Source organism: Phascolarctos cinereus, unplaced genomic scaffold (genome assembly GCF_003287225.1).
Source record: "Phascolarctos cinereus isolate Bilbo 61053 unplaced genomic scaffold, phaCin_HiC Scaffold_3;HRSCAF=262, whole genome shotgun sequence".
In the NCBI taxonomy this organism is placed as follows: domain Eukaryota; kingdom Metazoa; phylum Chordata; class Mammalia; order Diprotodontia; family Phascolarctidae; genus Phascolarctos; species Phascolarctos cinereus.
In genome coordinates, this window is record NW_027555736.1 from 27659986 (window position 1) to 27674243 (window position 14258).

General features: G+C 36.7%; 1 protein-coding gene across 3 annotated transcripts in view; it reads right to left on the minus strand.

Annotated features, from left to right (window-relative positions):
* Nucleotides 1-1252: 1252 nt before the first annotated feature.
* The window catches only part of CTNNA3 (catenin alpha 3), a 1889266-nt gene continuing 1876260 nt past the window's right edge, over nt 1253-14258 (minus strand). For all 3 annotated transcript variants that reach the window (XM_020998213.2, XM_078150742.1, XM_020998214.2), the window contains one exon: nt 1253-3409. In XM_020998213.2, the coding sequence (XP_020853872.1) occupies nt 3122-3409 (288 nt within the window). In that variant the 3' untranslated portion in view covers nt 1253-3121. The remainder of the gene's footprint in view (nt 3410-14258) is intronic.

A 14258-nucleotide genomic window follows, 5' to 3' on the forward strand; every position in this document is an offset into this window, starting at 1 on the left:
AGATCTTGTCTGACTCTAAGATTCTGTGATTCTATGTTGTTTCAAAGAGGCTTGGACTGTTGACACACTGAGTGGGAAGTTACGGGAACAATTATCTACATAATTTAACCAAAGTAATGCCAACTATATCTGAATTATTGACATTCTCCTTTACTTGTGGAGAATAGATCCAGCCTAGATATCTAGGACACAGTATTATGGCCAGAACCTAACTCCTGAGAGATGAGGGATCTAGGTATTATTGCCTTTTTGGGGAGATTTGAGCATAGAAACCAAATAAACATGGTCCTATCAAATGGAATTATATTTTTCAGAATGAGACATTCCTTATTAAAATCATGCACTATTGACACATTTTACCTGCTTCCCATACACCTTTCCTCACAAATGCAATTTGTTCTGGTTTTTTTCACACTGGGGGGAAATACTAGGAAAAAATCATTATTACCCACAGAGGGAAAGAGGTTTTACCTGTTATTCATTTATAGAACAAATGTCTGGAAGAGTAAACTCTTTCTACCTGTGTATATTGGAGTCTTCTTTCTAATTTATAGTCTTAAAGTGTTCTTTAGAGTATGGAGTGGTTAAGGGACTTGCAAAGGATCACAAAGTTGCTACATGGCAGAATTGAGTCTTGAGCCCTAGACTTCCTAACATAAAGATATTTCTGTCAACTCCAACACCCTTCCTCTCTAGCCACACTAGACCATAAATCTTGAGCTAGAAAGTCCTTGGAGTTTATCTAGTTCAACTCCTTCATTTTATGGACAAGAATCTGACATTTAGAGGGATTAACTTTGTTGATGGTCACACAGGGGAGCGTGAAAGGGGAATTGAACCAACCACTTTGACGTTTTTTTTTGTTTGTTTTTTTGCCAAATTGTAAAGCCAGGATTTTGAACTTATGTCCTCTGACACTGATATAATTCTTCCCACTCAACAACAGGAAGTGTAAATGTGTTTTATTTTTTGTTAGTTTTGTTTTCTGCACAAAACAAATTGGAACAAAGCGATCTTTGAAAGTCAGGAAACCACTGGAAAGGTATGGTCTTTCTTCATTTTGCCTCTAATACCTTCAGGTTAATGTGAAGTAGATATCTAAGGCTAAAAAAATTGTTAAGAAAAATAAGTGAGAATCTAAGATAGAGCTATTAAAAGAAGGCTCTTGGGTTGAAACTTTTCTGATTGAAAATGATGAGGAAAGGTTAACAGACATAACAAAGGGAATGGTAGCAATAGTACAAATGATAGCTGAGATTTATTTAGCCCTTTAATGTTTGCAAAACACTTTACATGCATTATATCAAGTGACCCTCACAACAATCTAGGATGCTAGTTATTAAAGGCATTATTTATTAGTCTCATTTTACAGATGAGGACGTTAAGGCTAAAAGAGATTTGTTGTTTTATTTATACTTACACAAGCAGAGAATATGAGAGATGGGATTCCAACTCAGTGTCTCCTGAGTTCAGCAGCCTTCACTAGTGCTGCATAACCTTTGATAGACCCTTTTGATATTAACAAAATACTTTACCTGCACCACCTCATTTGATTTCTAAGACAAATCTTGGTTGAAAATCTTATAGCTATTATTGTACCCATTTTACATATGAGGAAATTAAGGATATGTCAGATTTTATGGCTTGCCAGTAACTGTGAGAGGTGGAATTTGAATCCATGTCTTCACTGGCTTTTTTATTCTTTTCAGTGTATCACATAGCCTTTGAAGGACCCATGAGGATTGAGCAGGAGAACACTGAGGTTTAACTATGCAAAGGGCTTTTTTTTTTTAAAGTCAGGTGCTGTAAGTGAGCATTGTCTGAAGGCAGCCTTTGGGAGCAGCATACTCAAATTTGTATTTTTACAGGCAACTATATACTTGAATAGGGCCCACCAGTAGGAATTGATATTAAAAAAAAAGTTTGCAAAGGCTTGTATTAAAAGAAGGTTATCAAAAATCAGTCTATCATTACTATAAATTTGCCTTCGGTATTCAACAGAGTAATATATAAAATTAGCTTTTTTTATTCCCTAAGTGTCCAGAGGTTTTCAAGCCAATACTCCTTCTTACAACAGCTATGGATTGATAAAGGAATTTCAGATTTTTAGAGAGAACTTTTTGTTTGTGCTATTATAACCTCCTTTTTGATCTGCTGTGCTCTTATGATTCCCTATATGGGTAAGGATCCATTCATTCAGAAAATGCTTTTTATGGACTTTTACAAGCCAGAACTTCAATATGACCAGGCTGCTGAAGAAAGGGGCCCATCCATTGTCTAATTGTCCCCGTAACACTCATCAGAAAAGGTGTAAGGTAAAAAACCCTTCATCTATAAATGTGAAATACTTCCACTATCACGGGCTGAACTTCTGAAACCAGCAAGTCTTTTGGCCGCTGAAGCTTAGTTAGACTTCTATGGGTGACATAGCCCGTTAAAAACTGAACTATTGGAGAGTTTGCAATCAACGATTATACACCTCTGCAAAGCATGACTGTGAAGTCAGGATTTGGGGCTTATGATATGTAGGGAAGTTAAAGAGATTAAGGAGTTACATAATTTTATATTAACTTATCAGTCCATTGACAGGCAGGGTATTATGTCTACTGCATGCCAGACACTTTGCTTGGCAACAAGAAACAGCATCAAAAGGCCACATGACAGAATTTTGTGTTTAATGTGTATCCCTGGGATGTAGCACAGTGCCTGGTAAATAGTAGACACTTAATATGTACTTTTAGATCGGTTCTTTCCATTGAAAACCAAGATTGTGACTTTTATTAAGACATCTCTACATCTTAAATAAGTAGGTGATTATTAATATTTGTGAAAATAGGAAGGATTCAGTTGAGCCTCCAACTTTTTTGATGGTTGTGGGGATGGGGAGAAATAGAAGACTGTCGTTGGGAGTGTGAAAAGGAAATTGAACCAACTTTGAGAGCTTTTTGCCAAACACAAGGTATGTTGTGAAGCCATGTTTCTTAGAGTTGTGTACCCAGCCCTACACGTCCTATCCTACTTGTTTAATTATTAGTGCACTTAAGGAACTGATCTAGTGGAAAACAAAGGCAGTGAAGTGAGCAAAGCTCTGAGAATGGGTTAGCCAGGTTGAGTAGCCAGTCTAGCAGACTTGTCGCCCTTTGAATTCACTCATTACTTGGACAGGGTGTATTTGCTTCTTAGCAGACCCTCTTCTCACTGCTGCAAAGGTCTCCTCTGGCTTCTCTCGCTTAATCAGGGGCTTTTTTGCAGGAGCCTTCATTCTCCACATGACAACAGGATGTCGGGGGCCTGTAGAACTCTGGATCTTGATGATCTTGGTGGAGGCAATATAGGACATTTTCACAGTGTGGACCACAGCATTCATCAAGTTCTTGGCAGCTTGGATCAGTGAGGTGACACTATCCAACTGGAATGAGAAAGGTGGCGGTTACTTTGAGGAAGTTAGGATAAAGTCACAACTTAAGCATCAAAAGTCTTCTAGAACTGTAGAATTCCTTGTGGTCTCTGTCTAATTTACTCTGGCAATGACTAAGGTATCTAGAAACCAATTTGGGGTGTGTGTGTGTGTGTGTGTGTGTGTGTGTGTGTGTGTGTGTGTAGCTAGATGGATTAATGAATGAACAAGAAAGCAGAGAGATGTAACATGATATAGGTGGAAGTCCACCTTTGGATTCAGGAATAACTGTGTAATGATGTTTGCTCCTGACATATACAAGCTGGGTGACCATGGACCTACCATTTAATCTCTCAATGTTCTAGCCAGGTCTCTAAAACTATACATAAGAGATAAGTTGCCCATCTTCATTGGCAAAGGGAGTTCCTGCACTAGGAAACTCCTCTTAGAGAAATTACATATAAAATGTATATGTTGTACATGAATTACATGAAGATTACTTTCACACACACACACATACAAGGAAGAGAGAAGATATTGTTATTTAACTTTTCAGGTATTTTATCTCCTGCTCCATTTTAGCTTCCTTGAGAGTAGGTAACATGCCTGGGATTTTTATCTCTGCCACAATGCTTTAAGCACTGACCCACTTACAGTAGGTGATATATCTTCACACACAATGATTTATTAAAATGAGAGTAGCCTGATTGAGAACTCAACATTATCACCCCAAGTACCATTCTTGTCCCTTCTGTCTGTTGGGATTTACCTAAGACTCTATTAAATAAGGGCCAACTGCATGCCAAATTTTGAGATATCAAACATATCCAATTTGACCTCCTGGATCAACAAATATTTTTTTTCTCAATATATTTTTCTAACATAGAATTTGGGGGCTATTAAATCCTTAGATGACTTGATACTCATTTCTCTAGGTAACTAGTAAAATATTCATTGCCAGATACAATAGCCTTTTCATTTTATTTCCTCCTAGATCTCCTTGTAGGGCTTTTCATTGTTAATAAGGTCCTTCTTAGTAGTATTTTCTGATTTATCTTCCTTAGCAACACTCTCTGCTGTATCTCCTTATTCTCTGACTATTCCTTTTTCACTTGCTTCCATTGTCCTCATTGGTTTTTCTCATGCCCCTAATGTGACCATTCCCCAAGTCTCCAATCTTAACCCCCATTTCTTACCTCTTGTGGGGTTTTCTTGGATGTGCTTTCCCTTGGCCACCTCCCTTAACCCCACTTCTTCCATAATCACTTTTTTGAAGATCTTCTCCCCAGAATATATTACATTCTGTGTTTTTCTCCTGATCTTAACATATTTTTACAAATACCCACTGGGCACCTTCAATTAGCTATGTTGCTTCACATTACTTTTTAAATTATTTACAAATGAACATATATTCTTCCCTGATCATTTTAGTTGATGACATTCCCATTCTCTAAGCAAGCAAAGCTTGAGATTTCTCTCCCTCATTTCCCATATCAAATTGCCTGTTACGGTCAATTCTACTTCGATAATGTTTCTTTATGTTTTCTTTCTACATCCATTGTCACCACATTACTATAATGTTACTCTGCTGCTCAAAAATGTTATTTGCTCCACATTGCTTAATAAATTAAACAAAAACAAATAATAAAAAACAAAACCTCAAAGTCTTCACGTAAGACCTGGTAAAAACATAAAATGTATTTGTGGTGACCAGGGAGGGGGAATTTTGCTTTGGAGTTGTTAAGTTGTGCCATAAGGAAGAAGTTTGTGAGGATCATTTTTGTGCGTGTGTGTGTGATAAATAATGGTTGAATACATAGGTGGCTTACTATATATCACATCTATTTTTCATGGATATCCTCCATACTTTTCACCCTCTAATAATTTGATGAACACTTCATCTCTGTTTTTAGTCAACTTATTAAAAAAAAACAAACAAACCAATAAAATGATGAACAACTTGGGTACATGTGTGGATGCCTTGCAGCACTCTGTAAGAGACATTTAAGTTGTCATTGAATCATTTGAGTTTAACCACTCAAAGAGTACAAACTCATATAAATGCTAGTCAGTATCTCTGCACTTGTCTGAAAGAACAATATGAGAAAACCATGCTAAAAACAAAATTAAAAAAAAATCTATCTTAACCTTAACTAATCTGACCTTACTCACCCGACCTAGCAGTTTAGGAACTGTATCCAAAAGGGAAAAAATGGTGTTAGTCTATCATAAACTGATCTTGTTAAATGCATTGTGATTCTTCAGTAACTACTTCTTACATAATTCCTGAATTCTTTGAAAAAACAATATCAAGTTTACTATTCTATAGTTTGCAGATTATGTTCTTTCCTTTTTGAAATTTGAGACAACATGTCTTTCCTTTAGCATATGGTACCTCTTCCTTTTCTATGATGTTCAACCTGCCATATTTGGTAGTTTTCTCAGTAGTTCATCTGGATTTTGAGTTTTGAGCTCCTCAAGTGGTCCACGACCTTGCTAATTATCATCCTCCTAACAATCTTAAGGGCTTAGTTCTCTGTTGACCATTTTTTTCAGGCTTTTCCAGTCCCAAAGGTATGGTAAATTCCTTGGACTTTACTAGCTTATTTTTTTTTACATCAGCTATTTGATTATTCATTGTCTAATCCATATTTTAGTAATGACATATTTTCAAATATGGCATTCTACATCATGTGTGTATGTCTTAGGATATATGTATAAACTTTCACTGTCCTTTAGCATAGGGACTGCCATCTTTTACATTTGAATCCCCAGAGCCCAGCGGTTTTTTTTTTTTACATGTGGCAGGTACATAATAAATATTCACTGATCAGGACTGAGCCAAAGAGTGGATCACACAGACAAATAAATAACCAAAGCGTCACAAAATCACAAAATTTGTCAGTTGAAACAAACCCCAATAGCCATTCAGCAGTTCTGGTTGAAAACTTCAAAGGAAATAGAATGTATTACTACCAGGTCAGTTCTTTCCATTGTATATAGCCTTAATTGTTATGATGGAAGCAGTCAAGTGGTGTAGTGGATAGAGCACCAGGCTTGGGTTCAGGAAGACTCATTTTCCTAAGTTCAAATCTGGACTCAGAAATTTACTAGCTGTGTGACTTTGGGAAGTCACTTCACCCTGTTTGTTTCCATTTCCTCATGTGTAAAATAAGTTGGAGAAGAAAATGGCAAACCACTCAAATATCTTTGTGAAGAAAACCCCAAATAGGTTCACAAAAATTTGGACACAACTGAAAAATGGCTGAACAACAACAAACAACAATATTTTATGACATTTTAATGACAAGTTGATTCAACATTTATTAAGCATCTGCTATACTTGGAAGCAGCAAGGTATAGTGGAATAAGAACTGGTCCTAATGCCAAATACTCCTATGTTTTGATCCTGTCTCTGACATGACTCTGGGCAAGTCTCTTGACTTCTCAGTACTAGCAGCCACTCTCTAAGTTGAAGGAAAGGTGCCAACTTTAATTAGTACATTAAGGTTTCTCACCGTCTATATCCTGATACCAATACAATACCCCGTTCCAAGCCATCAACCCATTCCTTTCAACCTGTGCAAAATACTGTGATAGTTACTTGGAGGCACGGCAGAATTTAGTTAAAACTTTTCCCTAATCTCATGGAAATTATAAATAAATGAAGGCAGGTAAAGTGTCTTAGTATAAGATATAGAGACTAGTTCTTAGAGTCACAAAAAACTGGGTTCTAGTTCTATCTACTGTGTGTACTGCATGAATGAGTTTAGGAAAGTCCCTTGATTTCTGAGAGAGTCCCAGAAACTCCCTATTTTTTTCCTATATAAATTAAATCACAGTATTCATACTATCCATCAATGGGATGAGACACATAGATATAAATTACTTATATAAAGTATTGTTAGATGATCTCTAAATTTGAAAAAAAAATCCCTAAGGGCTAATGGGGAAGAAATTAGGCCTCTTTCATTCATATAGTTTTTTTGTGATAAAAGTTTACTGAATAAATACATGTGGAGTTGGGAATAAGCATGACATTAAGTTCTATATGTCCAGAATGTTAGACTTGGCAGTAACATCAAGAGTAGAATTTTCTCCTTGTAACATGAGGAGACTTAGTTCTTGAGGGAACAGCTGGTTTGGTGAAGCTCATGAAGAGTCTAGTAGAACTATCATTTGAGCCGATGCCTCTAAATTGATGTCATTACCCTTATATTAATGTATACAAGGAGAAATTGAGGCTCAAAGAAGTGAAATTAACTTGCTAGTTGTCCAACAGCTAATTACTAGAAGACCTTGAACTTGGCCTCATGTATTCTGGTTTGTCTTGCCAAGATATATCATAGCATTTTTCCCCACAGCCTATTTTCTGAACATTTCTATGATCTGTATTCTAAACTTTATTTTGAAATTATTTATCCAATTTTCAATATATGGTTTGATTCAAGGGTGTTGTGAAGTTTCTAACCAGCCCTAGGCCATTATTCCCATCACCTCCTGCTCTACCAGTACTTGAAGGTTGCTACAGTAGGAGGATCTTACTTTTATCTCTTAAAAACCAGCAGCCCCTTTTAAAGCAAGTGGTATGCTTATTTACCATTTCAACTAGAACACCACAGGCAGAATCATTAATTCAAAAGGACAATTGCTACAGATATAAATGAAAAGGAGAGCTGCGTTTTTGTTATTCACTTGAACTCTTGGGATTTATCTATAGGGTATCTTTGCTTTTACTGTTGATGTCTAGGAGGTGAATCTTTAATTTTTTTCTCATTCATCCCCTTACCAGTTCTAGCAGAAAAGAATCCCCAGTCTGCCTATTATGTTGTTTATTGTTTATTACTTAATTCTTCTCACTTTCCATGTACCACATTTAATTCACTTCCATTAAACCTTTTTTTTTTTCAGATGGTTCATCATAGGTACTTCTTTCCAGAAGGAATCCTTTGGGGTAAAGTGGGATTCTCCAAAATGAGGATTAACTCTCTCGAAACTACAAAGGTTTTTACTTTGGGGGGAAGCAAAAGCACAGGGCATAACTGTAAGTTTGGCTGTCTGTATAGATTTCTTAGACAAAAATAAAAGTATCCATGATTTTGGGGGAGATACTTCCCTAGGCATTCTTTTCTAAGGACCCATATATAGAGGAAGATTTTATAATTTTTAGAGTCCTGTGTATCCTTCACATGATTTCTACATTTTCTGTTCAGTGTAATAACTATCCTGAGCCAGAGTAAATGGTCTTCACTGGATTCTGCTGAAAATTGTCTTGGGTCTTTGCAAAAATTCTAGAAAGTATCATTAAGGGGATAGTGTATGATCATTGAAAATGGAAGTGGTAATCACTGTATTAACTGGGTTGTTCTTTTCCAAGACAGATCATAGAGAAGTAAGTTTAGGTACCATATATCTAAAATTAAAACATATCCACTCTTTCTGTTGCTCTAATGAATGATGAACTCAAGACAGGGAAAGTGATATTAACTCTCACTTGCAATCACTCCATTAATCAATTTTGTCTTTTTTCAAGGAATGTAATTTTTGGCAAAGGGATCATTTGAGTGTTTAATCAAGAGTAACTGTTGCAGCAAAACAAAATTGTATCAGTATCCAGTATCAAAATAAGTATTCTGTCAGTCTGTGTAATCTAGTGTATATGTAAGTGGTCATACCAGACGGAATTCATTTCCTTCCATGACTGGATGACATCACTTCCAGAACAGCAGGTTCCACCAAATGAAGACTTCACTTTGGAGTGAAGAAGTCTAATACTGAATCCTCTCTTCTGAGGGGCTTACAGATTGTAAAAACCCCAACAAGTAACTTAAGTTCATGCTATCCCTAGGTAATTCTTAAAGTCTCTAAATTTCATAGCAATTGCTGATCTGAATTGGTAGGGGTAGTTTGATAATTATAAGGGCCATACACAGTGAAATCACAGTGAACCCCAACACATACACAACTGAAAAATAAAGAAATACAGCAGATCAGGAAGATTATATAGATTCAGAGTTCTTAAACTTTTTGTATGTCCAATATACTCCTTTAGTGATCTGGTAAAGTCTATGAACTTCTTCTCAGAATAATTTTTAAATATATGAAATGACATGCATAGGATTATTAAGGATATCAATACTATTGAAATATTGAGAATAGAACAAAAATAATGGACTTCAGGTTAAGGGCTCTTGCTATAGACATGATCATCTACATTTCAACAAAATATCTGTCAAAGATTTATGTGCTATTCTTATGTATAAGGTATGAACTAGATGATAGTACAACTTGATGGATTTGCTGGTGATTTAATGACTAGAATCAAAACATCATCATTAGTGGACCAATGTAATCAAGGAGGGAAGTTTCTAGTGGGACACCCCAAGAATTTGTGATTTGTTTTGGGTTGAGGTAGGAATGATTTTTTTTTTCAGTGTGTTATAAGGGAGCTTTGGCATAAGGTGAATTTTTGCATTGCAGGAAAATGATTGTGTTATTTAATCATTCCATTTCTGGGTTACTAATGTCATTCACAAGCAATAAGTGGGCATGGGAGCTGCGCAAAACTTCTGGGAACTTGTGCACAGCCTTATAGCCTCTGGTGTAGCAATATCTTGATGATATGAGGAAATATGAGGCTTTGTATTGTTTGTTTGTTTTTACATTTTCACCTACATCTTCACGTGCTAGATTCAAGAAGTTTGACTCTGCTGTCCTCTGTGATTTGTACTGTCAGTGCTTAGACAGACACCCACTGTGTTATCACTAATATTCATTGGCATTTTCCTAGCATATTTACTGTACCTTTTTTAGTTAGAAGATTCTCATCTCAGCTACAGAAAAATGAGCAAAGAAAAGAAGTCAGCTATGTTACATGCCTAGGGCAGTGGTCTAGCTGTCTGCTTCCTGGGCAGGAAATCTAATTAGCTGCATTATGTGCCATGTCTGAAATCTTTGAGAAGGTAAAACAGCAACAACAAAAAAGGGATTCGCAAACCAGTAACTCTTTGGAATCACTTTTTTTTTTTTGGTTGGAGAAACAGAGCTCTGCATGTGTCACCAAGGATGACTTTTTTCAAAACCTTCAAAGATTTTAGGAGCTTTATACCCCTTGGTAACATTCCCGTTCCATAAACATATGCACACATGAAGGATAATATTGATTTGCTAAAAAAAAGAAAAGACTAGTAGCACCCAAGGAAGTAGGAATACCTTTAGGACTAGATAAAGTAGAATAAAAGAATATGAAAGTGTATAAAAATTATAATATGCTCACAGTGCATTTAAGCTGTAGAGCATTATTTTATTTTAAATGTTGTTTTTTATATTAAGTGCAGCATACTCTGAGGCTTGAAAATTTCCTGTTTTACCCTTTATTCCTTATGGGCTTTGGGAGCTAAGAGAAGGTTGCAGTAATTTTCCCAGGGAATGAAAGTTCACTGGTGGTGGTCTTAAAGAATGAAGAGTGAGTCAAGGAGGTATGACGGCAGTGATGAAGACTGAACTCAATTTCTTAGTCTCCCTCCACCCCAAGATTCTCAGTTCTCTCCTTTCTGAAGAAGCTAGCAATACAAGCATGTGAGTTACACCAGACTCTGTCATACTCAACAAATTGGGTTAGTTTTGATATTGCCTAGTTAATGAGAATCATAGGGGAAACAGGACAAGAATTCTCATTTCTTCAGTCATTTGGATGAAGAAGAAGAAGACTGGGATTTTGAAAATATGGATTTCTAAGGAAAGATTTTTAGACCACTGGCTTCCCTGCTCTGGGAGGTAGATGATTTGAATTCAGTACCAAATTTTCTATATTTTCTTCAATGTAGCAGAAGCTATGTAGAATGAGGTTCAACCTTTGTAGCGAAGGTCACATACTACAATGTTTGCTGCCACTCAGAAATAAATGTTTGCCATTTAGATTTTACGCTCCTCTCCTTTTTTCTGATTCAGTTAAACTGCTTACTAAGAGAATAGCCCTTTGAAGCTTAATTAGCATCTGGGAAGGAAGAATTATGACATTAACATGGGAGCCTAAGCCAAAGATGAAATAAATCATCCTCCTATAATATATAAGGAGTAAGATTTTGAGTCATCCTGATCACTCACAGGAAACTATACACACACACACACACACACACACACACACACACATGACTTACTTCACCGTTCTCATAAGAGGAAAATAAATGTTTGAATAGAGTAGAGTTACCACACAATGTAACTCCTTACTGCTGGCCAAATCCTATCCTTTAAAATGTAGCACTATTCTTCAACAACCAGTTAGTTAGGAATTTTGGCCTAGATGAAAGACCATTGGATTTGGATTGGAAGACACAGATCATAATTCTGCTTTACTACAGACTAGAAGTATGACCTCAGGCAAGTCTTCCTTGTGCTTCAGTGTCTTGACCTGTAAATGGTGGTATTAGACTAATGAAATGAACCAAGCATGTTAATAAAAATAGCAAATCTAAAATTCTTAGGTGTTAACATTTGATTAGAAAAAAAGTCATTACTGAAATATGTCTCTGATTAAGTATATGTTATTCCTCAGGAATTGAATAAAGTGAGAGAAGAAAGTAGTACTTGGTATTTTACATGAGGTACATGGTGTTGGAGAATCTGAAACAAAAATCTACTACAGGAGTGTGTGAAAGAAAACCTTTATTCGCTTCTCACAAGAAGCGGGCACACTGCAACCTTGTACTGAACATGTGTGTCAACACAGAAGCAAAGCCAACTTTTAAATGGTTAGTAAAGTCCACACTCCTCCCACTTGAGCTGGAATTGGACCAGCTCATTTGAGTTACACTCTTTTTGAGCCGCCCATCCCAAGTTACTCTTTGTCATCTTCATCCCTCCAGATAACATATGAAATGTGCCTAGTTCTGTGCTGTTGCTCCCCTCTGGGCAGAGAAGTTAGTATTAATGAGCCTATTACCCATGCACACTCTAAGTAAAGCTTAATCTTTGTCCTGCTTCTGGCCTTCTCAACCAAACAACCAATTTCATCTACTTTTAGCCAGTTCTAGAACCTCTGACCTAAAAGCTACCTTTTTTCTCAATTTCCATGTATGAAATATAATCATTTCTTACCTCTCACAATGGTATACTACAATATAATTCCGTGTGATTATCTTGAAATGAGAGTGGAGGTAGCTTGATTGAAAGTAGAGTAATTATGGGAGCATATGACAGAACACTTAGGAGGAAATATACACAACTTCTAGGTAACAGATAAGGAACATGAAATTGAGTCATGATATAGTTGTAATGCATGGGCAGTTAGGTGGTGCAATGGATAGAGTACAAGACCTGGAATCAGGAAGATCTGAATTCAAATCTGTCTTCAGACACTTGCTAGCTGTGTCACCCTGGGCAAGGCACTTAACCCTATTTGCCTCAGTTCTTCATTGGTAAAATGAAGACAAACTAGAGAAGAAAATGGCAAGCCACTCCAATATTTTTCCATGAAATCTCCATGTAATGCGGATGGGATTTGAACCCATGTCTTTGGGGATCTGGACCTCAAAAAAGAAAATCCCTGGATTTTTCCCAAATCTCTGGCATTTTCCTGAGGCTGTAATCTACTGAACTGGCCTTTCATTGTGGCTATGCCCAATCTCCCAATTCTGTTCTATTACCTCCCAATTGCCCCTGGCCACTTCCCACCCTTAATCCTATCTAGACTCCATTCTCCCTTTGCCCTGTAGTCCAGGTCCCTGGTCTTCTTTTCACCCCAGCTTTCTGGCCACCCCCAACAAGATCCTTTCTAAATCTCTCCTACATCTTGTCTCCAATAAGGTGCTCAGATTCTTAAAATCTAGCCAATAGCTCACAAATGTTCAGATTCTTTAACAGTGTGGCCAATATGGCTGATCTTTAATAAACCCTGTCTTTGGATGAAAGAAGGCTTGGGTCAAATTCATTCGAGCAGGACTCTCATGTTGTGATTTTGGGATTCTAACAACTGTAAATTTCTAAACCTCAACACATGGACAAAGTCCATGAGGTCATGTAGAGTCAGAGAGTACTGAATGACTGAACAATAACATAGACATAATGAGAGATTGTAGTTACCCAAATATCTACTGGAGCTTTCTCCCTTCCTTCTAAAAGTAGAATTGTAAGTAGAATTTTGGTTTGCCGCAATGACAATTTCACATTTCAGGAGCTGGAAGAAGAGGCAAATAGAAGCACTAGCCCATACCTGGGTTGGCACCCATGGCTACTGCAAACTTTTTTGAACCCATTAATCCCCTTTCCCCCTTCCCCTGCATATAAGTAGGGAATTCCCACCTTCCCACTCCCTTTTCATTCTCTTTTTCATTCTCCTTTTATGTGTAGTTGGTTTCTTTTTTTCCCATTAGAATGTAAGCTCCTTGAGGGCAGGGATCATCTTGCTTTTTGCTTGAATTTTTATCCCCAGTGCTTTAGTACAATGCTCAGAAAACATTGAGCACTTAATAAATGCTATATCTATCATCAGACAAATCATATTTTCTGGACTGGAGACACATAAGAATCTCAGACAATCTGTGAGGATTCAGGCTGTGATAAGGCAAGCAGTCTATATCAACTCAAGGCAACAACATCATCATCATCATCATCATCATCATCATCATCATCATCATCATCATCATCATCATCATCATCATCATTGTCCCTCAAAGTTTATATTGTTTGGCCATGGCATTCTAGATATGTAACATTCATGCTGCTCATATTAATTTCCAAACTTTCAATGAACACTTAAACATTTAATATTCTACATAAATTATGACTATGAAACTGGTCTAACATAATGGAAACACTGGAGAATCGACTGTCTTAATTATACACTAAAAACAAGCCAAAAAAA